General features: G+C 34.4%; 1 protein-coding gene across 1 annotated transcript in view; it reads right to left on the reverse strand.

Annotated features, from left to right (window-relative positions):
- RANBP17 (RAN binding protein 17) overlaps nt 1-26,919 on the reverse strand; it is a 350,271-nt gene that overhangs the window by 109,612 nt on the left and 213,740 nt on the right. Inside the window, 2 exon segments of the mRNA XM_074212426.1 lie at nt 4,638-4,718; nt 5,759-5,832. Of these exon segments, the coding sequence (XP_074068527.1) occupies nt 4,638-4,718; nt 5,759-5,832 (155 nt within the window).

Raw genomic sequence — 26,919 nt, forward strand, 5'->3', positions numbered from 1 at the left:
TAAAATGTATGCTAAGTATTATATAATAAATATGCTGAGGAAGCATAACATTTTCATTCCAGTGGTCACTAGCCTTTCAAGATACCATAACTTGACCAATCTGGAGAGTTGCACACTTAGCTAAGAGCAGCCCTAGGGTGAATAAAACTAGCTAGCTATAGTCTATGGAGTTCTGAGGTAGCAACCTCACAGATGTGATTATTTAGTGATATTATATTATTGTCACTGCAAAAGTCAATTCAACTATTTTCTAAGTAGGAAAAAAATCCTCCTGGGAGGAGCAATAAACATGCAAGTATGTTTGGGGCACCTGAGTTTCTATTTTAAATCAAATAACTCAAAGCTAGTTACCTTTTTTTTAAAAAGAAAATTCATTTATTTATTTTTGTATTACTACAATAATCTTGCTGTGATAGTAAACATAATCCTCCCTCCCCCCACAAAGATAGAGAAACCTCAAGAAAAAAAAAAAGTGTACTTCAGTCTGTGTTCAGATACCAACAGCTCTGTCTTTGGGACAGATCACATTCTTTATCATAAGTCCATCAGAGAAGTTGCTTCAATATTGTTTTCCCCACAATTGCTATTATTAACTGTATTTCCCTTCATTCTATTCCTTCCCACTCCCATTCTATTCTCTCTCTCCTTTCTCCCTGCTCTGACTCAAAAATGTGTTGTATCTGACTACCCTTTCCTAGGTTTTCCCCTCTCCTCTATCACCTACATCTCCCCTCCCCTCCCTTACCCTATCCCCTTTATCCCATTCTCTTTCCTGTCCTTTTTCCTCTAGGGTAAGATAGATTTCTATACCTTATCGAGTTTGTTTATTATTCCCTCTCTGAGCCACTTCTGATGAGAATGAAGGCTCCCTCATTCCCCTTCACCTTTCCCCCTTCCACTCCATTGCAAAAGTTTTTTCTTGACTCTTTTACATGAACTATCTTAGCCCATTCTACCTTTCCTTTCCCTTTCTCCCAGTACATTCCTTTTTTCACCCACTGACTCCATTATAATATAGTATTCTTTTATATTCAGCTCCCTCCTGTGCCTTGTCTATATATGCTCCTCTAACTGCTTTAATAAATGTTAAGGTTCAGATGCAACTCTAGTTTCCTTAAAGCAACTGTGCCATGTGCTGGTACCCCTTCCTAAAAGAGGGAGGCTATCTTTTGCATTCTCAATATCTAAAGGAGATCAAAAACCAGAAAAGTGAAGCAAGAAAACTAATTATATACCAGGGGTTCTAAAACTTTTTTTTGAATCATGGACTCCTTTGGCAGTCTGGTGAAGCCTTTGGATTGTCTCAGAATAAATACATTTTTTAAATACATAAAACAAAATATTAAATAAAAGAAACCAATTATACTGAAATATAATGGTCAAAATATTTAAAAAAAACACCTAAGTTAATGGGCTTCAAAGTTAGAACTCCTGGAGTATGCCATAACATACAGATAAAGATAAATTCAGAAGCAGGTAAGAATGACAAGAGTAGAAGCAACTCTAAATATCTGGAACATTCCAAAATGTGAATGATAGAATTTAAGATTTCGTTTTAGATTTCACTACAAGTCAGCTGCCCTTTTGAAGAGATCATAGTTTGGTGAGGAATGGGGAGCTGGAGAAGAGAGAAATTCACCCTTTACTATTTTATATATATTTTATCTTTTAATAGTAGCAATATTTTTAATATTACTCTTTATTTATTAATACATCCTAATCAATAATGGCCCTTAGCTGGTGGTTTCTATTTTAGAGCATTGCTTTTTGTTTTTTTAACTGTTAAACAAGGCCATATTTTTATAAGCCAAATAGTTGTTTATTGCTCTAAAAATAAAACAATTAGGATTAAAAACACATTATAGTAAAGATAATGATTGGTAACAACTAAACATGCATTAGGGAACACCATGACTACAATGACATAGCTGCTCTAGTCACATATTCCATTATGTAAATGAATTCAAAGATATTTCATGACTGATCAGCTGGAAGCGACATAATGATTTATAATTCAAATAACTGAGCATTGAAATCAAATTGAGCTAATATATATTTCTAAATATGCAAACCTGAAATAATTGTTAAAATAACATAAAACAATGCACACTAGTACAAATCATTTGTATCCCTTTGTTAAAAATGTCATTTTTTAAACTTTTATATAATAAGTTTTGTGGAATCACATTAAAAAAAAACTTTCAGAAAACTGGTCTAAAGCAGTAAACATTTTATAAAATAAAAGGCTACATTTTCTGAGCCAAATCATGAGGGGCTGAAAGTCACACAATGGGAAAATGATCTAAAATAGTAGATATAAATGGACAATTCCTAAAAAAGCAACAATGCAAATCAAATTAATTCTATTTTAAAATTAAAATTTGATTTAAAGGCTGGGATAAATTCAACCCATAAGGAATGGTTGATAAAAATATCTATTTCTTCTAAACAATTTGTACAAAATATTTTAAATACAGTAATTCACTGTGAAAAGGCCAAAGTTTGAAAACCTAGGAAGTACTTATAAACCACTTCATATGTTAGAAATAAAAAGTATTTCAGTATTATTATTAAAAAAAAACTATTGCATGAGTTTTTTTAATAAGAAAAAAATACATATCTTTAAAAGCCAAAATGACCACAGAAATTGGGTTGTACATCACTTTCCAGTAAAAAAGAAAAACAGCTTCGACAGGTGTAATTTATCATTTTTCTGATTTAATACCAAAGAAATATATTAAAATAATAAAAAGAATCCTGAAATCCTCAAAATTTGTAGTGATAAATAGCCCTCCCTGTCTTTATTGCATTATACCTACTAACAGAAATATTGCATGGTGGATTTTGCCAGACAAGGACGATTATTTTCCAATAAAAAGTTGCATATTAAATTCCAGCACAAAAGTGGGTGTCTAATACTTTGGAAATCTTTTATGGTTTGCCAAGGAACACAATTTAAACTTAACTAATACAAACATATTACTGAAGTGAACCTATGTTAAAGGTTTCTCCATACAATCCCAACTATTGCTATCAGAAACCACTATCTTCAGAATGTTATACTGAAATTAAAATATCAACTAATACTGAATACCTAACTAGACCAATGTTTTTCATGTCTTCTACATTTCTCATGGCTGATATGTAAAATATTTAATGTTTAGTGGGACATGACAGATTCAGTAAAAAATAAAAATTAACAAAACGTAATTCTGAATTAAAAAATAAAATATTAAAGATACCAGTATTGGACATGTAATATAAAATCTCCTATTTTAAAAAATTCTAGGAGGTTGATTTTGTGAGGATTAGAATTGTATATAAACTTACAATCTGATCCCTTCTTTCCATTATCCACTCTTTCTTCATGCAGTACTCATTTGTTTCCTTTTAAAGGTCAAAGTGGTGATCCAGAAGAACATTGAGTGCATTTTCTTCTATGGCTATGGTGTAATATTTCAAAACATTCTGATTTTTAAAAAATGAAGTTCTAATTTCTTACCAAAACTAAAACAAGTTCCTTGACATATTGCAAAGAATCACATGTCTTTTCCCAAGTTTATCGTGTATGGATGGATTTGTACAAAAGAAGTCTTCAAAGACAATCCTGCATAAAGTAGCATAGAAAAAAAAGTCAAAGCTTAGGTGCCAGAGAGTCCAGGTTCAAATCTCATTCTTGGCCCCTTACTATCAGTAAATCCCTTTACATTCGGGGGCCTTAATTTCCTCATCTTTTTTTTTCTAGTTTTTTGCAAGGCAATGGGGTTAAGTGGCTTGCCCAAGGCCACACAGCTAGGTAATTATTAAGTGTCTGAGCCCGGATTTGAACCCAGTTACTCCTGACTCCAGGGCTGGTGCTTGATACACTTCACCACCTAGCTGCCCCTAATTTCCTCATCTTTAAAATGAAGGGACAGTACTAGAGAGAAAGCGTCTGGAATCCCTTCAAAGACTAGAACTATGATGCTGTCTATGATCTTGACATTTTCCCTCCTCCTCTTCTTTGTTTATTGAGGACTACTACAGGATCTGGAGTGAGAGTTTCTGGATTTTAATCTAGTCATGCCATCTTAGACAAATCACTTCTCTCTGGAATTTGGTGCCTCCTCTGTATTAAAATGAGGCAACTAGACTAGACAATTTCTAAATCCCTTTAAGAAACAATCTATGTATTATAATACTATAGTCCTACAAACAACAAGAAACCTATGCATCAATCTAACTTGCAAGGAAAGCCATTCTCGCATTAAAATATTTTTTCTACCGTGAGTGTGTGTGTGTGTGTGTGTGTGTGTGTGTGTGTGTGTGTGTGTGAAGTACATCATTCCTTCTATTAGATAAGAAGTTCTTTGGTGGCAGGGGATGTTATTTTTCATGAGTAAATGGTCCCTGAATATTAAGAATCATACAATTTTAGATGTGGAAGGTACTTCAGAATTCATCTAATCCAAATTCTTTCTTACAGTAAGCCTGCAAATGATCACTTAGCTTTCAATGAAACCTTCCATGATGGGAAACGGGAAAGTTGGTAACACACAAAGCTACCATTTTGGCAGAGTTAACAGTGATAATAGTTGTGATGAACATGGTGCATCATGCTATAGTTTATACTCTAACAGAAACAGTAAAAAGGATATCCAACAGAAAGATCATTTAGGAACTGCAGAGTTCTCGCTATCACAGACTCACATCTTCCCCAGTATTTAAGATTTGTAACACTAGATGAAAAAAAAAACTGATTTTAAGTGATATATTTTTCTGTAGGAGAAATCAATATATACAAACTTTAGATAAATTCAATTAAAAAGTTATATTATTACCACAAATTTTGCAAAATTAAAACTGTCCTCAAAAATAATTCAATTTTTTTCACTCCATTCTTCTTAGTTACATTCAAAATTTCAGTCATTTTATGAGAGTACATAGTTACTAAAGTTGATTTTAATAGAGGAAACTAGATTTGCCTAGAAAATAAACCCATTAGGGTGAATTAAAATATTAAATGAGTTAAATAAGCTAGCTCCACAATTCAAAATTCCTGAAAAGAAATTGTGTCTATAGCTACAAACCTTTTCTCATTAATTTTCCATGAAAATTTTTAGACATTCTGTAGGGCAAAAATCATAGGGAAAGCAAGGTAAGTCAGGTCTATCATTACAATGATAAAGGGTCCCTTGAATTTCTCCCTTCTGAAACAGATGGAAAGAACTCTGATGCTTCCCTGCTTTTCTTCTTTCCATGAATAGTAATCTTTCTGATAGGTTTCTAATTAGGGCAATGGATATTTTTTCAACTGTTTTGAATTGTTGTGTAAAAAATTAAGAAGCCACTGGCATAAACTATAAACTATATCTTATAGCACTTAAAATAATAAATTTTAGAGTTGGAAGGGAACTAATAGTATGATAACCTTCCTCTTTTATAGAGGAGGAAACCAAGACCCAGAGCTGAAGGACCTTTCCCAAGGTCATGCAAAAGTATAAAATGGGTTTGATTTGATCAGAACTCCAAGACTTGCATGCTCTTTCTTGTGCACATCATCATCTTTTACCATATGAATAATCTGACATTGCAAGATTTTCTATATGATTTATAGGTTTAAGATAGACAAAAATACCTAAGTTATTGTGCTCACATAAAAAGTATGATGGGAACATTATAGATACTAAAACAGTTTTAATTATAATATTAAGATTTTGTTAAAGTAGCTATATTTAAAAAAAGAATAAATGGATAAGAAATCAAAGTATTAACTCACATTTTTGTCATAAATGTTTCTAGAACATGGTTGTCATCTGTTATTCCCAAGACCTCAGACATCCGGGCATACACCTATATGGAAACATTTCTATAGTTACAAGGACATTGTCAAGAAAAAATTTTAAAACATAAAAGCAAAAGGAACTGTTTCAAATTATAATTTATTTTGCATTGATAGAATTGTGTTAGATAAAGAGTAGCAACTAGCAAAAGCTTGTACTTTCTGGGGAGGTGGAGAATTTCATGTTCTCTCAAACTTTCAATTCCTTAGGACATTTTTGTCTAGTCATAATGCTTCCACTCAGAAAGTAACCTCCTCTCTCTATGATCTCTACACCCGTTAGTCTGAGTTAGGAAAGACAACAAAGAAGAAACTATAGCAGTAACAAAACCCAATCAAACATCCAAGTAATATTTTCTCGTACCAGATGTATCTTGTTTTTAGAATCATACTTGAGATGAGGGGCAGATAAGTGGTCCCATGGTTAGAGAGCTGTGCCTGGAGTCAGGAAAACTCAAGGCAGCTCTTGAATTTGAATCTGACCTCAGATACTTACTAGCTGTGTGACCATAGGTGAGTCACTTGACCCTGTTTGCCTCAGTTTCCTTATCTGTAAAATAATTCTCTTGGAAAAGGAAATGGCAAGCCATTCTAGTATATTTGCCAAAAAACCCTAAATAGGTTCAGACACTTGAGTCTGACAAGATAGCTAAGTCAGACACTACTGAAACAACAAGAACAGCAAAAACTTGAAATGATCTATGATTAAGATATCTAAGATTCAAGAACATGTGCAAAGATCACAAAAACAATTATAGTAAATCTAAAAGGTGGTAAATCATTTCAAGAAATCCTCAACCATGCCTTACTTATGTTTTTATAAAATAGCGAGATACACCTTGCTTGTTTTACTGAATCTGAAGTTCTGAAACCCAGGATCCCTCCTGAGAACAGCTAGAGCTTTCAAACTCAACTTCACTTTGAGAAAGTAAGCTGAGAGGCTTGAGGCATAGTTCACACTCCTCACAATTCAAACCATGCCAGGCTTTATAAACATACCCCATGGCTAACACCCCAAGTGGGAGAATTCCACAGATGGCCAATGGAATGCTCCCTGTAAGGCTGGCAGAGCTAAAGAGGTGGGCTAACACCTCCACATGCTCTGACACTTTGGTGTGATTCCAGGTTATCCTATGTTAATCTAGGCCACTGCCAGATACCAACTCTATGGGTGATTTCTTGCTTATGATTTGATCCCCTCCTACTGTTTATTTGTTGCCTCAATTTCTCTTGGTCTGTTCTTTCATATGGCATGCTTATTTTGCCTATGTTTTCTATATCATCTGATCAACCTGATATATTCTCACAGGTCATGAGAGTAGCAGAAAAGCCATGAGTTACCGCAAATCACTGAGTTATGGAGTGATATAGGGAAGGTCAAGCTGTTCATTGCAAAAATTTCACACAGGGATTTTAAACAGAATCTAAAGCAAATACTCTCCTGTTCCAGGGTTTTGAAACTAAGTTTCCTTTCTCCAGATGGTTCCCATAAGCCTGGAAGAGTGAGAGTTATTGTGAGAAAGAGAGAGAGAGAGAGAGAGAGAGAGAGAGAGAGAGAGAGAGAGAGAGAGAGAGAGAGAGAGAGAGAGAGAGAGAAAACTATGAATCTCTATTATTACAAACGTAAAAGATCCTTGGACTGTGTCCTACATTCAACATTATTGAAAGTCACTCATTGCTAGCCCTTCATAAGAGGAAGCTTAAGTAACTTCCGGCTGGGGTGCCAAAGGGATAAAAACAAACTAAAACTACCCTCTTTTCTTCCATTTCTTCACAACAGTTGTCCTTTGAAGGAGGTTGGGGCTGCTGCTTTATGGAAGTCATGCAGTTTAAAAGTCAGCAAATTTTATAGTATGATCTGCTCCCATTTACTATGCCCTCAGCCCTGGCCAGTCACTTCAAAATAGTTCTGTATATTCCTACAAGGTTGAGAGGCTGGGTTGAAGAGATATATGCAAGTTCATCCTAGCTACAACTCATAGGAAATGGTCAATTGATGGTGGGTTATTTGCATCATTTTTATATATGGACTAGAAATCCCAATTTCTGATAAAGCAGCTTCTGACAAGGATGTAGCCTTTGAGGGTCCATAACATCACACATTACTGCTTTTTCTTATTTAGGTTTTTGTTCTGAACAACTTCAACAGTTCAAAATTTTATCAATTTTAAAATCAAGAAAGCAAATTTGTATCTTTTTGAAACATCCATTTAAAAATAAACTTTATTACAGCCTTAACTATCTACAAACATGAATCTTAAAGCAATAATTAATTATTAAATTATAAATTTCCATCATTTAGTTTATAGATAAAACATATAGATAAGTTTTAATGAAGCAATTAAGTAAGCTTACTGTGTTGTTATTTTAATGTTAAACTATCATTTAAATTCATCCTATTTATTTACAAGTCTATCCCCCATTTTTCTGTGTAGTTTCCAGATATTTATCATTATTTATATAGTTGAAATCAGGGTGCATACTATCTTTTTGATTCTATTTTCTTATTAATAAGCAGAGAATTTTGATAATTACCACTTTATAATATACTTTAAAATCTGTCAGGGAAAAAGGTTCTTTTCTTTTTCATGATTTTCCTCAATCTTCTTAACCATTTATCTATATAAACTTTTAAATTGTTTTTATTTGAAATATCCCATTAGTATTGCAACAAATCTGTAAATCAGTTTAGGCAGAATTGTCATCTTTACTATACTGGCACAACCTAGTTATACATATGGGATCTCTCCAATTATTTATTGCTTCTTTTCTTGTTAGAAATATGTAGAACTGCTGATGATTTTTGTGGGTTTATTTTATATTCTACCATTTTAGCAAATTACTATTTTGGAAGTTTTTTCTGGTTGAATTTCTTGGTTTTTAAAAAATATTTACGGGGCAGCTAGGTGGCGTAGTAGATAAAGCACCGGCCCTGGAGTCAGGAGTACCTGGGTTCAAATCTGGTCTCAGACACTTATTAATTACCTAGCTGTGTGGCCTTGGGCAAGCCACTTAACCCTGTTTGCCTTGCAAAAAAAAAACACCTAAAAAAATTTTACAATTTGATGTATTTTAACTTTTATTCTATGTGAATGCCTATTTCTAAATTTCTTTTTTTGACTCATTTTTTTCTAGTTGATATTTCTAAACCTATTTTGAGGAGTAACAGTAAGAGCGGACCCCTGGCTCTACACTTGTTTTAAATGGCTTTGTTTTTCCATTATATATAATGCTAGCTCTTGGTTTCAAATAAATAATCAAGGAAAAAAATTACAGTCCTATGCTTTTTTTTTTAATGTTTTTGCAAGGCAAATGGGGTTAAGTGGCTTGCCCAAGGCCACACAGCTAGGTAATTATTAAGTGTCTGAGGTCAGATTTGCACTCAGGTACTCCTGACTCCAGGGCTGGTGCTCTATCCACTGCACCACCTAGCCACCCCAATCCTATACTTTTTAATGTTCTTAGACTGAAGTATTACTATATTTTATCTGTGCCTATTGATAAAATACTTTTATGGTTTTATGAATTTTATAATTAAGTAAGCTTACTGTGTTATTATTTTAATGGAAAACCCACTGAATTGCAGGTATAAAGTTTAATTGATAATACTTTTTGAATTACTATTATATTAGAAATGTATATTTTACATGGAAATTTCATAAATAACATTTACTTCTGTTTCTCCTCTGTATCTTATTCTTACCAGGTCATATTTGTTCTATAAAAAGTTAGGTAGAATGCTGTCTTTATGGTTGTGAATATTTTTATATTAGAGGGATTATTAAACCTTCAAATGCTTTATAAATATTCAAAATTAATTCATTCAACCAATTAAATAATTATGTTCAAGGATTGTCAAAGATGCTGAAATGGATTCAGAGATAAATAAGACATGTTTCCTGCCCTCAAGTACCTTATAATCTAGTATAAAATATGATATCATTATCTTTTTTATTTTAATGTTCAGATAATATAGTTTTTATTTTAATCAAAGTAATTATAGACAACAATCTGTGCCTTAAAAAATTTGAATATTTTACTTTTTCTGACAGACTATATTGGAAAAACTTTTATTATCATTTCTCTGGTGGATTAACAGGGAAGAAAGAAATAGACTACAAAAACCTCTGTACTACTATTGTGGTCCATTGTCAAAACAGTTTCTCACTGCATCAGATTTTGCCCAACAAAATAATGGAAAAAGAGTCAACACTATCACATGGCAGAGCTTTAATTCACAGTTATCTTTGTAACCTATATTCTTCCTTTTATCATCCATTAACTTGGATTCTCATCATCCCATCTAGAACCCTGTCAACGCTTTTGTCCCTAGGGATTCCTCTCAACTACCAGGATCTGACAGTCAAGCTTCAGTACTAAATAGGATCATTACCTCTTAAATCCACTTATCTGATCCCCTGAATAGTAAATTGAAAAGCTCATTAACAGCAACAATCTGATTTGTTTTCACGTGTGACAGGAACATTTAAAATCAATGTATGACTGGAGTGGTTCTTTTAACAGACTTACATACTTTTCAAGGCACCTTATAATTCATGAAGCATACAGATAATATGAAAATGTCCACAAACATTTGTAATTGAATGATGTCTCAGATAAAACCATCATGGAATAATTTGGGGTTGGAGAGTAATTTGTTCAGGAAATAAATATCTAATAGATGAATGTAATCAGTTCCCTCAAGGAGTTCTAAGATTTTCTATTATGGAGAGTGTTTCAAAAAGACACTTTTCTAAAGTCCATACACTATTAAAAGGCTATTTCAATTTCAATTCAACAACTGAACAATCATTTACTAAATGCCTTTGATACTAAAGCCATTTTGTGCTTTGTTTGGAAACAAAAGTAACAAGAACCAATAAAAACAGTGATCTTAACAAGTTTAGAATATACTGGGAGATATATAAAGAAATAAATAGAAGATAACTTGAATGAGGTGGCAAGAGCACCAACAGCTTGGAGGAATTGGAAAAGCTTCCTTTTAAGAGTTGGCACCTAAGATGATCTTGAAAAAAGTGAAGGATTCTAAGAGATGATGGTAAAGAAAGAATACATTCTAGAAATGGGTGTGTGTGGGGGGGAGGTTCATATAAAGAACTCAAGGTAGGAAATACTGAATCTAGGGAACAGGATGCTTGGTAGGTTGGAGAAATGAAGGGAAAAATATGAACTAAATCTGGATAGGTAGGCTGGAGCCAGTTTGTAAAGGCTCTATATTCTGAGGAGTTTATATTTTATCTGAGAAACATCAGCGCACTCAATGCTTGTGCAGGATCAGACCTGTCTATGTTTAGGAAAGGGAAGGAAACAATAAATTCTTAAGCACTCCCCCTGTGCTAAGTTTTTGACTGAGATTTCAAATGATTCTCCCAACAATCCTGTAGGCAGGTGCCATTAAGATCTGAGGAACGGGAGGCAGACAGATTGAGGGAGTTGTCAATGGCACACACACAGTAAAGGTCTGATGCTAGACTGGAACCCCAGGTCTTCCTTTCACTAGGCCAAGGGCTCCAGTCACTCTACTGCCTAGCTCTAAGATAATACTATTTTGGCAGTCATTTAGCAGATAGACTGAAGAGAGTTGAAGCAGGGAGATAGGTTGGTGCTTACTGCATTAGTGCAGAAGAAAGACCCAAATGAGTTAGTAGTAGTATTAAAGAAAGGGAGAAGTGAAAGAGGTAGTTGGACTATAACTGGAGATAGGTATGATACAGGAGTAAAGGAGAATAAGGACTCAAGAATGATTCTGAGATCATGAGGCTAAGGATGGTTAATGTTTGTCAGGGATCCCTTTGTTTTTTCTGCAGAAAGGGTCTGTGTCATCGTACTCATTCTACTGAAGGTAACAAAGAAGGCAGCACAGAAAAGGTATTGAAGGAAAGAAGAACTGAAATTATGTATATCTTAATTGTCAAAGTCAACTTCACTTTTCATGTGCTTTGTTCCACAGAAATTGAACTATTTGCCAGTCTCCAAACATATCCTGTGCTTTCCTACCTTTGTGCCTGAAATTTCCCCTTCTGCACACCGAATCTTCCATTCTTACACTTTAAAACCCAAGTCATCTGCCATGTTCTCCATGAAGCCACCCCTGATCTCTGAGTCCCTCTCGTAAGGGATAATGTCCTTTACTCTCCATAGAATGATCTTGCACTTCTCATGTATTATTTTATTATATACTTTTTTTATAGTATATCTCCACCATTAGCTACTTGAAGGCAAAGACTGTTTTACCTAAACATTTTGCTTTCTCAGCACAATATTTATGCACAACAAGGTCTCAATACATGCTTATTGAGCATAATAATGCTAAGAAGGAATCTTCTGAATACTATTTTATAATGTAAGCTTCCTGAGGGCAAATACTTTATTTTTCTCTTTGCACTCCTAAAACCTAGTTGGTGCTTAATAAATACTTGTTGAGTTGAACTGATTAAATACATGTTACCACCAAGCCCTGATCTTTCTCCTGAGTACATTTCCAACAGCCTTCTGGACATTTCTACCTACATGTTCTGAAAATCCTTAAACTAAAAACATCAAAAATAATGCATTATCTGTCTTCCAAAATCTGTTATTTACAACTTCTCTATTTATGTTGATGGTCCCACCATTCTCTTAGTCATCCAGGCTGGAAATCTTGCTGAAAGCCTTGATTTCTTACTCTCCCTCAATCCTAATATCCAGTTGGTTACCAAAACCTTCCATTTCTATTTCAGAAAAATTTTTTTACATTTATTGTAGACTGAACCCGATTCAAATTGGTCCAATGCTTTAAAGTTAGGAATGGAACAAAATGAGATACTGGTAGGCTATCTTGAAGTTAATGAAAACAAGTTTAGTTGGTCACAGCATGGCAAGGATTCTATGCAAGTCTATAACTGGTTCAGGCCTCTCTGGTCTCCATATGGGACATATCTAGTTAGCAAGCTATATTAGGTGTGGTGGTAGTGGAATATTCACCCATCTGAAGGGAACTGACTCCTCATGGGAGGGTCATTTATGCCTTAGGTAACCAGGAAAGAAGGAGATATAGTCTAAAGCACAATATCCAAACACCTTTCTTTATCTTTATACTGCCATATCAGGACTCACTATCTCTGCTTGGTACCACTACATTCTAGCAGTCTCTTAATTAGTTTTTCTATTTCAAGTCTTTCTCTCTTGCAATCTATCTTTCAATCAAAATAATATTTCTAACCCATGTCTGATTAAGGCCCTTCCAATTCTTCATTAGCTTATCGCTGCCTACCAACTAAATAAATAAACAAAACTTCTTGGCATCTAAGGCAAGTCCTTTACAGTACTTTCCTTCTTGTACTCTATGCTTCAACCAAACTGTATTACTGTTATTCCCCAATCTTGTTTTGCCCTCTCCTAAACTGTTACATCTGAACATGCTATATTCCAGGCTTGGAACAGATTCCCTTCACCCTCACTGATAGAGAAATCTTTCTTCTTTAAGGTCTAGCTTCTCTACCACTTGGTCTATGATGCCTTACCCTGATCTTCCCAGTTAGAATAGATTTCTTTCCTTTTAGCTCTCTTATATGTCTGTGACAGACTTGCAAATCTATTCTGTACTACTACAAGGCTATGGGATTTCTAAAGTTAGGACCTATGTTTAATTTATTGTTCCATTCCCTGTACCAAGAGTAGGACTTTGCACATAGTAGGTCCTTAATGCTCATTTAAATGAGCTAAATCCTGCAGTAAGTACTGTATAAATTTTGCTATAAAAATCAAGTGGATATTCTGAAGACTCAGAGGCACAGTTTACAAAATATCAATTGAATAAAGGGAGGATATGAGAAGGACAGTAGCAAGACAATATGTCTGTAAACATTTTTACTGGTATCATTTCACTGGCTCTTTATGCACAAATGTCTTGGTGCTAGATTAGATACTTATGACCTACTGCTACTGAATATCATTCTATTTTTTAGACTAATCCCATGAAATATTATATGTGTATGTATATATATATATATTATATGGTATGTTCTGTCATGTATACACAATCATATTTTAGTCAAACTGCCAGTACATATCCTATGTTTTCCCACTTTTGTGACTCATGCTTTCTTCCTTTTCCTTCCTTGTACTTCTGACATTTTTCACCTCCCTGGTGCACTTATGATATATTATTATATATTAGTTATTTCACATAGGTCTTATGGGAATGGGAGGAGAGAGGGAGACTGTTTTATCTAAAAATAGCCTCCAATGCTAAACAAGTGATCACTACACAGTAGGTGTTTAATGTTTGGTGAATTCAGCAGGTATCCTTGTTTTAAGTTACATCATATTCATATTGATATTTTCACAGGGCTTACCTAGCTCAGTACAAAGTAAGTTTTTAACAAAAGTTTGATGAATAAGTGAAAAAAATTAGTTACAATATTAAAATTCTACCCCCTTTTAATGTCTTGTCTGGTTATCCCAGTCTGAAGCAATCTCTTCCTCCTTTGCTTTTTATCTGTACAACTAGGTTATGATTAGTGTGAATGATGAATCCTGTGAAGAAGGTGCATTATTCAAATTCTCATCTCATATTTTCATTGGGCTGGAATAATTATCAAATTTTACCTTATTATAACTTCAAATAAGGATAATTTGAATACATATGACCACTTATAGGATTTAATATTTGCATTAATCAAGATCTAACTCACTTATTTGTCAGTCATCACATTCTCCCCTGTAAATATGCCTGTTTTCCCCAAATGGATTACAAGTTAAGCTCCTTGAGGTCAGGGGGTATGTATTTATGTACAAAAGGGAGGTGTACCTTTGTATATCCCCCAATTGCAGGAATTTGGTAGCTCACATTTCATAGTCTGTATTTATATAATTCTTTATTGTTTAGAAAAATTTTCCTTACAACCTAATGGGCAAGCAGTGCTATTATTCTCTCCATGTTACAGATGAGGAAAATAAGGTTCAGAGAGGCTGAGTGGCTTGTCCAAGAGCATGTGGACTGCTGGCAGAGCCAAGACTTTAGCCTGAGTCTTCCACGTTGAAGACAGCTCCTCTCATGGCTACACTAGTCATGCTGTGATTTAATATCCTCATGATAAAAAGCCAACACAGATATAAAGTGAAGGGTGCTTATTTGTTTTATTTTATTTTTTTTGTCTTTTTTTGTAAAGCAATGGGGTTAAGTGACTTGCCCAAGGTCACACAGCTAGGTAATTATTAAGTATATGAGGCTGCATTTGAACTCAGGTCCTCCTGACTCCAGGGCCGGTGCTCTATCCATTGCACCGTCTAGCTGCCCTCGAACGGTGCTTATTTTAAGAATTTTTAGTTATGTGTTATAGAAGAAAATTCCTTTAAAACTTATGTTATAGTTTTGAACTTCCACCCTATTCTCCTGTCTTAGTATGCTTAGTATGTTTAAATTTCGAGATTGGATTTGAAGAGTAAATTCTGGTTGGTTTTCCCAAGATGGCCAAGCTTAGTTTATATCTGGGCCTCATGATGGACTGAGGATGTTTGTTGACCAGAGCCAACGCATATACAAGGAGAATTAGATGGCCGTTAGATGGCAAATTATTTGGCCAAAGCAGTTTTTGATGATTATCTATTAAGGCTGAACTGAGTTGTCATGCAAATCGGTCCATATGTATGAAACCAACTTTTTTTTTTAAAGCACCAAAATAAAGTTCTTGAAATCTCCCTATGTATTCCTGTTTAATTAATATAGTTTATTTCTAAGCACGGGCAAGTATGCAGTGGACTGAGCTCAAATCCATCCTTAGACACTTACTAGTTGTATGACCCTGCTCAAGTCATTAAATCCTGTTCACCTCTGTTTCTTCATCTGTAAAATGAGCTGGAGAAGGAAATTGTAAAGCACTCCAGTATTTTTGCCAAGAAAAATCCAAAGGACTCTCATGAAGAGTTGGACATGACTGAAAAGACTGAACAACAACCGTAATTTCTAAATAGTCAAAAGTAACTTTGACTTTAAATTTAGTCATCTGAAATAATTGCTTAGAAAAATTCATATAAAGAGACCAAAAATTTAAAAGAAAACAAATTATTTTACTTTTAAGACATTATGTTTTGATGATCCTAAATATGTCCATTATAATCATTCACCCACCCTTCAACAGAGATGATAGTTATACAACATATGTATGATGAATTGGATTCAAACTAAATTTCCATTTCAACTACAATTTCCTCAATATGAAATAATGACAGTGAAAGCACTTAAAGAAATGCAGGTTGAGTTAAAAAGGTCTTATCAATACAACTCTGAAGATGAATGGTAAATCTCATTAGTACATATTTCTTCCAAAGTATCTGTCTCAGAATAGTTTTGTGTTGGCAATTCATGAGCCTTGGGTACTCATGATATGATCCTTTCATCCTTATGATGTACTTTGTAGCCATGGTGCTTATAACGTACAAGAAAAAGCAGCTGGCTATATAAGTAGCCCCTCAATGACCCAACAGATACTATAACTAATCATGTAATAAAATTATGTAATGTTGTATGTGCATTTGCAGGTAGCTTGAATTATCTTTTATATGCTGCATAAGAGAGAAAACAGATGAGGAAAGTAGACAAGGGAATAAATACAGACAAGATAGAATATTTGATGCTGCAGGTTTAATTTAACAGAAAAAGAAAAGCATGTGCTGTAATAATCAAATTTTTATTGTTCTATTTCTCTAATCCTAATCCTCAGTCCTGGGTTTTGTAGCTTTGTTCCTGATACTCTGGTTATAACTTTGAAGAAGCTAATTATGTCAATTCTTAAATTTGAAGTAGATTATAGAACTGGGAAACCCAGAATATTAGTTCCTAAAGGTTGTATGGATATATAATGACAGTCACAGAAATTCAATAACAACACTGTATGAAATGCACTCAAAAGCACCACATGAAACAAATTAAAAAGAACAATGAATCTCTCATACTGTGCAAATAAGAAAATAAAAGAAAACACTGCTTCTATAGGTTTTCATGAGAGCTGTTATAATGAATTAAGGATTCTGATAATGAATCTTCAGAAAATTACAGTAAAGTTAATACCCTCAGGCATACTATAAATGTTTAAGATCTTATAACTCTACAAAAGCTCCTTAGTACACTGTGAACAGGCTTCATGCAGAAAATTAGTATTGTTGGAGAAATCAACATTCAAATACTTTGCTAACAGATATATACAAATATTATCCCCAAGGTAATTTGTTCTTAAAAATTTGTAACTACAAATTTGTGATATTAAAATTTTAAAAATGCATTCCCAAGTATTATTTTAACCAATTGCTATGAACCATAGCTTGCTTGAAATTGATTTTGATTTGGTCAGTAAAATGTGTAACAACAAAGAACCCTATATAAACCTGGCTGAAAATACTGAGATTTCTTAGGAAGAAAGGTTGGGGTAAAAAGCATAAGTTCCTTTATTAAGGGTAGGAGCCTTATATTCCCATCAATTTTGTCTTGGTGTTCAAATGCTTTTGTTGTCAATGGAGTTCCTCAAATGAATGAGAACCCCCAAAGAGGAAAATAAGAAGGGTATGAGAAGGTGGTAATAGACTATTTAATGACTTGGACTTAAACCATTTGTAACTAAGGATCCTGAGGTCTATTAACCTTAGCAGGAGAGTAAAACTTGATTATTACCATTAACTTATTGTCATATAAATAGTATGGAAGACATAAAAATAATGATACACATTAAATACATTTCAAACTTAATGACACTGAATAAATTCATGTTTTTCTTGAATGAATAATTTTTTCAAATTCTAATTCAAAATATTAGGAAAATTCAGGATTAAAATTATGTGACAAAATAGGCAGAATTTTTATTATAAAACAAAAATTTTCTTTTGGGTGAAGCAGTTTAGAATGTTAGATGGTTATAAAACAGTAAGGCAGAAAACTTGATACAGAGGATGTGGGTTTGAAAGTATAGAACAAATATTAAAGTTTGGTATATTTAAGATTTCTGAATCTCCTGTATGAATCTATGAATCTGTGTGTGTGTGTGTGTGTGTGGTCATTTTGCTAAAGGGCCATTTATCTATTTGGTATAAGAAAATGTTATTTTCCAGACTACAATCTGCTATAATATTCAATTGTGTTCATAAGAAAACTTTGGCCCCACTTTTCATTTGCTCCACATCCTGTGGCTCAAGGCAAAAACTGGGCAGGCTGGAGCCCAGGGTTGCCGGCTGCCCTGTGATAATCCCCTCTCCCAGTAGGGGCCTCCACTGATGCATGGCTAAGAACATGCTTCCTCTTTTTCCTGCACACAGTGGGTGTCCATTCTTAACTCGGGATCAAATCCAGACTACTGGCTAAGGTGGAAGTTATAGGGTTCCAGAGGCTGCCAGAGTTGTATCCCTACCACTTTATCTGGAAACTTTTAAAAGGGAAGTGAGGAAAACAGTGATGGTTGTCATGAAGAGCAAAGTTTAAGCAATTTTTACTCCAACCAGGGACCTAATTACCACCTGTTCAACAGAAACTGGAATCCTGCCCCGATCCCCTGTGGGGAGCCACTAACTAAGGATCTCCACCAACATGAACTTAATGTCTCCCGACAGGCCTTCACCGGCCAAGAGGGACAAGGGTCCACTGCACAAGTCACTGGTCATAGGATATACAGCCCATCTAGAGTCCCCCGTGGTGCAACCAGATGAAATCTAACCAGAGAAGATGGCACGGGTATATCTACATACATTCAGGCACAGCTTTGCTCCTGCAGGCTGCCAATTCCCTCCATGCCTGGGTCCAAACTTCTGTTATTGGTCTGCCATGGATGGAGTAGAGGTGGCACTCTGTATAAACAAAGCATCTTCCCAGGTCTGTACGATGGGAATATCAACTCTGACCTATGCCCTAAAATAACGAGGAGTAATAATTCATTCTGGCAAAATGCTCTGGCACCTTGGATTGAAGTGGCATTCCAGAAATACAAACATCTATTTACAACTATCTTCAAAAGTAAACTAAAATAGACTAACTAGATTTAGTAATGTCCAAAGCAGGATGAAATATGGGGGAAAGAAGGGGTGTAGTGGTGGAGATTAGGAATCAAGGTTTTCTATTTCTTCTACTTCCCAATTTACACAAAGTTATTGGTTGTCTTTTGTACTGCTGATGAAGTTCTCTATAGACACAGAATATAAGGGTATGTTCCAGATACTCAATAGCAGTATAATATTCAATGCTTTCTCTATCATGGTCATTACTTAATGGAAATTAAAAAAGAAAATACTTTCCCTTCAGATGTGAATTTTTAATTTATCATATCAATCAGGAAAGAGGCAATAATCTAAGTGGGGTCTAATTAAACATGTGCTGTTTTCTAGTGTTTATATTTCAAAGTCACAAAGGCTTAAAACATTAACTTTTTCTTTAATCTTTTCTTCATCAGTTTTACATTCAAAAGTCAAGGTTTGCTTGATCCAGCCTCTAAAGTATCTTTTACACATTGCTTTCTCTCCACTCCCCTGACCTACAGCCAGAAGTCAGCCCTTGTTAACACATGTCGAGACTACAGTAACAGCCTTCCACCTAATCTTCTTGCTTCCATAATCTCTTCTTTTTAAAGCCATGCCCCACAAGATCTGGTCAAACTAATATTCCTAATGCATAGGACTACCACTACCCTTGAGACCTGGCACTTCAAAGCTGTCACAATCTAGTTCCAGGTTCCCTTTCCAGTATTATTTCATTCTATTATCCTTCATGCATTGTATGTATTGGCCAAAGTGAAATATTCATTATTCCCTGGTCTCATCCTGCCCTCTCCTGCCTTTATGTATTTACACAGGCCATCCTCTTTATCTAGAAGATGTTCTCTACTCATCTCTGATGGTTAATCACACTGTCTTCCTTCAAAATCCAACTCAGATGCACTTTTTTCAAGTCCTCATTTTCCTCAGTGCCAAGTGATTTGTCCTCTCAAACAAAATGATGCAATTGTGATATACCAGGTGTGGTGGTAAGTGTCTGTAGTCCCTTGAGGAAACAGAAGCCAGGGTTAAAGCTAAGAGTTCAGGTAGTATAAAGAAAAGTTCCAGAGCATCATACTTTGAGGTAGAGAAATCAATATGCATGGATAGGAAAGGAGAAATACATGATATAAGGTAGACAAGCTGAGTCTGTAGTGTAGAACATAAAAGATAAACAAAATAAGGACTAGGTCAGTACAAAATAATCAAAGATCATTGGTCCTGGGAAGAAATTGTCTGTGAAAGGCAGTATTATGCATTAGAAAGACTATTATATCTAGAATCAGAGGTCTTAGATTCAAATCCTAACTTTTTCACTTATTTTAAACCTTAAACAAATCACTTAAACTTTCTGGGACTGCTTCCTCAATAGTGAAATGATAAACCTGGAATAGATAACTTCTAAAGTTTTTTTCAGCCCTAAATCTAAAGTAATGATAATCAGTCCTGGTTTTACGCTTTCTGTAGTATAAGTCAAAGATTCACAGTGATTGTCCGTGGGGAGAGTCAGCTCGACAAAAGTATTGTTAGGTTCCAGGGGTGCATTAGATTAACTCTATTCCAATTCAAGATTCCTTAAAATTATTTCCTATTTGTAAAATATAGTTGGGATGTTTAGACATTGTTCTACCTTTTGGTGAAATCTTTGTTCTGGTACTGATATCTACCTATCTAGTAAGTTTAAGGCCTTAATTTCATCTGGGCTTTCAGAGAAATGTAAGGTATTAGGGAAGGGATTCAGGAGCAGGAACAATGCTATATTAAGTGATCAGGTTGATACTTTTTTATAATCTGCAGGAAACATACATTTGAAACTAGGCAAGAATATAGCATAGCAAGCACTGCTTTGGTTCTTTGCCTTTATTCTTGCACTGATAATTTCCCCAATCTAAGAAATACTCATGTATTTTTTTAAGCATAAATGATAAATGATTGACTTTAAAGCCCTTTACAACCATATTTCATTATGTCTTTTTTTTTAGGTTTTTGCAATCAAATGGGGTTAAGTGGCTTGTCCAAGGCCACACAGCTAGATAATTATTAAATGTCTGAAAGCTGGATTTGAACCCAGGCACTCCTGACTCCAGGGCTGGTGGTCTATCCACTGCGCCACCTAGCTGCCCTGCCCCTCATATCTTTCTAGTCTCATTGGACATTATTTTCCATTTTATTTGATGATCCAGCTAAACTAGGCTCTTCTTTGTTCTTTGTATGGGACTATATCCTATTTCTGTGCCTTTTTTCTCCCTTCTCAAATGACCTTGCATTTATGTATTTGTTGGTGTTTTTATATTATTCTATTTATAATTATTTGGTTTTTGTTTCAAGACTGAGTCTCCCTATCTTGTCCAGGCTGGAAGTTCAGTAGCTAGTCATGGGTCTAATTCTAATAGTTTTTTTTTTTTGCAAGGCAATGGGGTTAAGTGACTTGCCTAAGGCCACACAGCTAGGTAATTGTTAAGTGTCTGAGGCCAGATTTGAACTCAGGTACTCCTGACTCCAGGGCTGGTGCTCTATCCACTGCACCAACTAGCCACCTCCTGATTCTAATAGTTTTGACTTGCTCCATTTTCAGTGAGGACTGGTTTACTCCTTCTTAGGCACATTCCTTCCCATGCACAGAAGCTCACCATATTAAAACCAGATTTAGTGCAGACAACCTGTCAGCATTAGCCATATTACAGCTCAGAACTCTCAAATTCAAACTTTCCACTAGTCTTGGCCTCCTAGGTAGTAGCAATTACAAGTGCATCACCACTTCTAGTCTGTATATATTTATATATGCTGTTGTCTCTCTCATATGAATGTAATCCTCAAGACAAGAATTATATTTCTGGGCTGCCTAGCAAAATTCCTGGAACATAATAGAAGCCTAATGATAACTACTTGTGTATTAATTGATAATGCTTCAAGGTATGAAATTCCCTTGTCAAAGTCAGTTCTTTGATAAGGTGTGAACTCTCCTGATACTACTTGTCTTCTTGAAGTCAAACTGATGAGCACTGATTGATGGTTCAAGTCTAGTTCATAGGTGGGGGCTACATTCTTGGGCACAGGACTTTAAAAGAAGTTTGGAGGTTGGCTGGGGGATGGGGAAATCCTAGACCAAGTCAGGAGCTTAGGTACACTAACTGACAAAAATGGACTGATAGTGACAAAATAAGCAGAAGGATAGAGAATTACAACGTGAAACAGAAAACTAGCACCTTACTCATTTGAAGTGCGAAGGTTCAGAAAAACATATATTAACTCTCAATCAACCCTCAGTGCCAATTCTTGAATGATAATGGTAGGACATTCAATGTAATACTCTCCATCTAGAGAATTATATTGTTCTTGAAAGATGCAGTTTACCCGGGGAAAGTTTAAAAGGAGAGTTATTTTAATGATGTATGGGTTTAGAAATTGCAGTTTTTGTCAGATTAAATAAAACTTGTTCTATATTCACATTTTTGTGGGCTAGAATATTTATTTATAAGGAAGATCATGATGGTCCTTTCTCTTTTTATATAGACTTAGCTACAAGCCAAATTCTGATACTCCCAGGAGGACACCAGGTGGGAGCAAACATGAGCCAAAAAGACAGACTTTGGTGAGAAGCTTCCAAGACTGAACCTGATCTTTGGGAGCCCAGAACTGTGGTTCTGGGACATAGTATACAAAAATTTCAATCAAGTTGAAATTTATCTGGAAGACTTCATTTTAGGGAGATTAAGATACTCTAAAACATGAGAAGTCACACTAATAATTCTGGTCACTTTTTTTTTTTTTGGTGGTTAGGGAGAATCTGAACTCCAGTGACACTGGTAGCCTTAGGGCTCTGCACTATCTGACCAGCACACCCATTAGGTAAAAAGGGATGTAGTTACTGGAATGTACTTAAGAAAGTAACTCTTGGCACTGTGTCAACTTATAGGATAGAAGCCGCTAATCAGGACAAAATTGCAGGTAGCAGAAAAATGTATTGGAGTAGGAGATATAAATTCAAGTAGAAAAATATGAAAATAAAAAATAAAATAGGTGATAATTTCAAATCCTCAGAGAGATATAATATAGGTAACTAAGTAGCACAATGGACAAAACATAAGATCTGAAGTCAGGAAGACCTGTGTTCAAATTTAATTTAATAATGTTGGGCATCTTACTTAACTTCCTTCATCTTCATTTTCCTCATCTGTAAAAGGGGCTATTAGAAGCACTTACTTCCCAGGGTTGTTAGGATAAAATGAGACATTTGTAATGTAGTTTTTTTTTAGGTTTTTTGCAAGGCAAATGGGGTTAAGTGGCTTGCCCAATGCCACATAGCTAGGTAATTATTAAGTGTCTGAGGCCAGATTTGAACTCAGGTACTCCTGACTTCAGGGCTGGTGCTGTATCCACTGTGCAACCCAGCCACCCCTGTAATGTAGTTTTAAAAGTTTTAAAGTTCTCTATCAATGCTAGTTGTCATTATTGTCATCACCATCATCATCATCATCATCTCTATAAGATTTATAAATTCTTTCATATCCTAGTATTGGCCATCATTGGAACATTTCCCTCGCCCCCAATTTCTAACTCAATTTTTTGGCAGATATTTTCTTTGGGAATATATCTTCAATTTTGCAATTTGAGTCAATGGGAAAATGTGGTTCACTTTGCAGAATTCACTTAATAGTCAACTTTGCTGGAATGTATCTGTTCTGCAAAGCCAGGGAGATTGGCACAGGGGAGTAACTTGGGCCTAGAGGGAAAGCAAAACTCAATAAGTATGCTGAATGTACTTTCGAGAATCCTTCCACAGAAATGCTACAGAGAGATAAAAATTAGGAAAACATTGAACTTAACTAATTCAACATGTTGAAAAGAGATTTTGCATCTAAGTTTTATAACCACGTACTTTTCCCACATTTGTCCCAAGGCAGCAAATGAGGCGCTATATCCACCATTGCTAATACTAGCAATTTGAACACACTCTTTGGCAAGCCAGAAATAAGATAATTGTTCAACATAGGCTGGCTTTTCTGAAATACTGGAAGCATTGCCTGTAATTATAGACATCTGTCACTGCTAGCCACTCAGTAGTAACCCTGACATCAATATACAACTATAACACTAAACTGCCTGCAGGCATAGCAATGGAGACCAGATACGAGAGGCAGGCAGGCAGGCAGGCAGGCAATCATCTGCCTCATCCAAACTATCTGTCAAAGGTTTCCAACCACAAATAGCTCTTACATTTTGTATCCTTAGGATAATATGTTGATTTATTTTAGATTCTCTAATATTTACAGTCCAGGCCATCTACTAAAATAAAGAAACAAACCTTATGGCTAATGGAAGCAGTTACTGTTCACAGCCATCACAAAAGGTCATAGCTCAACCCTCAAATGTTAAAAATTGATGGCTCTTTTAAAAACATCTCATTGTACATATGTTTCCCTTTGTATATGCAATTATTTTCAGCTGCAATTCAAAATGGTAAATACAATCTTTCATCAGTAAACATGTTGCCATATTTACCCAATAGAAATGTTCATATTTTAAGCCGTTTCTGTGAAGCTGATGTAAGTTTCATTTGGAGTACTTAAGAATCCAACATGTCAGATTTGGTTTAGCTTTGCATGTAATACCTGATATGTGGGCATCCTTTACATATACAAATAATATGATAGCTCAAGACTTGAAAATGATAGAGAAGGATAAAAGACCTGGTTAATATACAAGGAGGCTAACATATAATTTCACTAGGTGTGGGATGATAGAAATTTGCATGTGCAAGTACATTCAATATTTTTTAAATGCTCAGTCACTCAGGAGTTTTTCCTCTTTCTCTTTCTCTATTCTTAAGCAGCCCGAGAAGCAAGGCAAAAATTATTAAAGGTTTAAACTAATTAGAAATTAACAACCTCACAATTATCATAATTTGTTACCAAAAACCCAGGTATTTCTTAGTATGATCACAACAGCCTATGCTGAAGAAAACTATTAATTACTGACAGACAGTTAGCTTACAAGTGAGCTGCATTTTAAAAACCTCCTTTAAAATACAATTGCTAAATGCCTTACAGTGCTGTAATGTGAGACAGGTTCAAATCTTATTACTTCACTGAAATTAAAACCTAAGTTTTAATACTGTTCAAGTCGAACAATGATTCCACACTTTATTGCTTTTGAAATCCCTTGATGATCATAGGGAAAAATGCCCCCGAGAAAAAAAGACTCTGTTTTCGATAAACAGAAAATACAGTTTGCACTCTTAGCCTCTTTGTCATCACAAAAAAAGGATTTAATGCCAATTCTTTAAAAAAAGACTTTTTTTTCACAAAATGTGCACCTTGTGTGCCATTTGTAAAATCAGTTCACTTTCTTTTATTTATTACTGTAGCGCAGCAAGGCAATAAAGAAGCTACCAATAGCTAATAAATTACATGCCTTTTAAAACAATTCTCTAGCTACAAAAACATGTAACTACAAAGGTTTTCATTTACATGGTACATCACACAAAATGTCTATATTTGTGTCCTATTAACCATTTTGGCAAAATATGGTCCTTTATCAAATAGATGAAGGAAAAATAAAGCTTCATTCATACGCTATAATGTGTATATATAAAAACAAAAAATGTTTATCTATATGATAAACAACTTTAAGAAAATTCTTATACTGTCTTTCATTATATGTTTATGTTTCCTTGGAATTTAGGTTATGATTTATATAAATAATCTGTTGTTACAAAAAAAAGTATTTCAGGAAGTTCCACTTAATTAGGAACATCTTAACATTAGTTTAACAGATGCTGATAAAAAAATATGTCTCTTTTACTGGTCTTACTTATAATCATTTTAATTTGTAGCCACTTAGAAAACATGGTTGTTAGCATTTTTGCAAGGTAAGTTACAATGATAGTCTACTTTGCTATAATACCTTATGACCACAAAGCACTTTTACAGAGGTAGTGCTGTGGATTTTCACAAGCCTGTTGGTAGGGTACAACACATAAGCCCATTAAATGGGAGTCAAAATCTTCTACAAGTTCAATGACCTTTAGAAATATTACCAGTTTAGAAAGAACTTCAAACATGATCTATTTATTTTAAAATATGTATATCAAATACATTTTTATTAATTGATTCATTGCTTTTCAAGAATGTTATCTCCTCATAAGAAACTTTTTGAAAAACCTGAATATGGGAGGGTGAAGTATTTTTTCCTTTGTTGGTCTGGCTATTTACAAATTAAGTCAAATACTTGTAATTTAATTCTAGGATTAAATTTCAAATTAATCAGGGTGTTCTCTCAATGCCTTTATTCCTATTCTTATGATGAGGTTGTAAGAGGCCCTGTACTTGCCTTTTATTATTAATTCCCTCCATTTCCTGCAATAGCTATAATAGTTGTGGTTTTTGTACTTATCTTTCCTTTTTTTTTTGTTTAATACCTACAAAATATCAGCATGGTTCAATTATGCATGATGAACAATGCTTTTATTTCCCAGACACAAACAACCTTGTATTACATCCCAACTTAACTTTATGTTGATGAATAGCAATGCTGTAGCATTGTGTAGGGTACCAAATTCACCTTTTTTTAAAAACCTACCCTAATTATTAATATTAAAGAAAAAACTGAATATTTCTTTCTGAGTTCAAAGATTCTTCATCAATAATTTCAGTCACCTTTACAAATATTTATATTTGAAAGATTTCAAGATGAAATAAAATCAAGTCATGAGGAATAGAATATTTATACTGGTAAATTTCTATAGGTACTTTTTTTCAAATTAACATTTTGTTAGCATTTTTTGAAATCATTGTGTTTATAGAACCATTGCCTTAATAATTCTAAATTAACCAAAATAACAATACCTAAATTAGAAAAATGTCTACCAAACTGTGACCTTTTTTATTTCTTCATAAACATTTTGTATTTTTTAACTTACCTTTAATTGCTTGGATTACTTTTTGTTGGTTAATTTGTGTTTTTCACTTAGTGAAACTTCCAGTGGTTTTATTTAATCTCAATATGTCTCTACAAGATATTCTTACTACTTTTTAAACCATAAATCACTATGTACGTTTGTATTATGATTGCTGTTATTATTGTTG

Source organism: Macrotis lagotis, chromosome 1 (assembly GCF_037893015.1).
Source record: "Macrotis lagotis isolate mMagLag1 chromosome 1, bilby.v1.9.chrom.fasta, whole genome shotgun sequence".
Classification (NCBI taxonomy): Eukaryota; Metazoa; Chordata; class Mammalia; order Peramelemorphia; family Peramelidae; genus Macrotis; species Macrotis lagotis.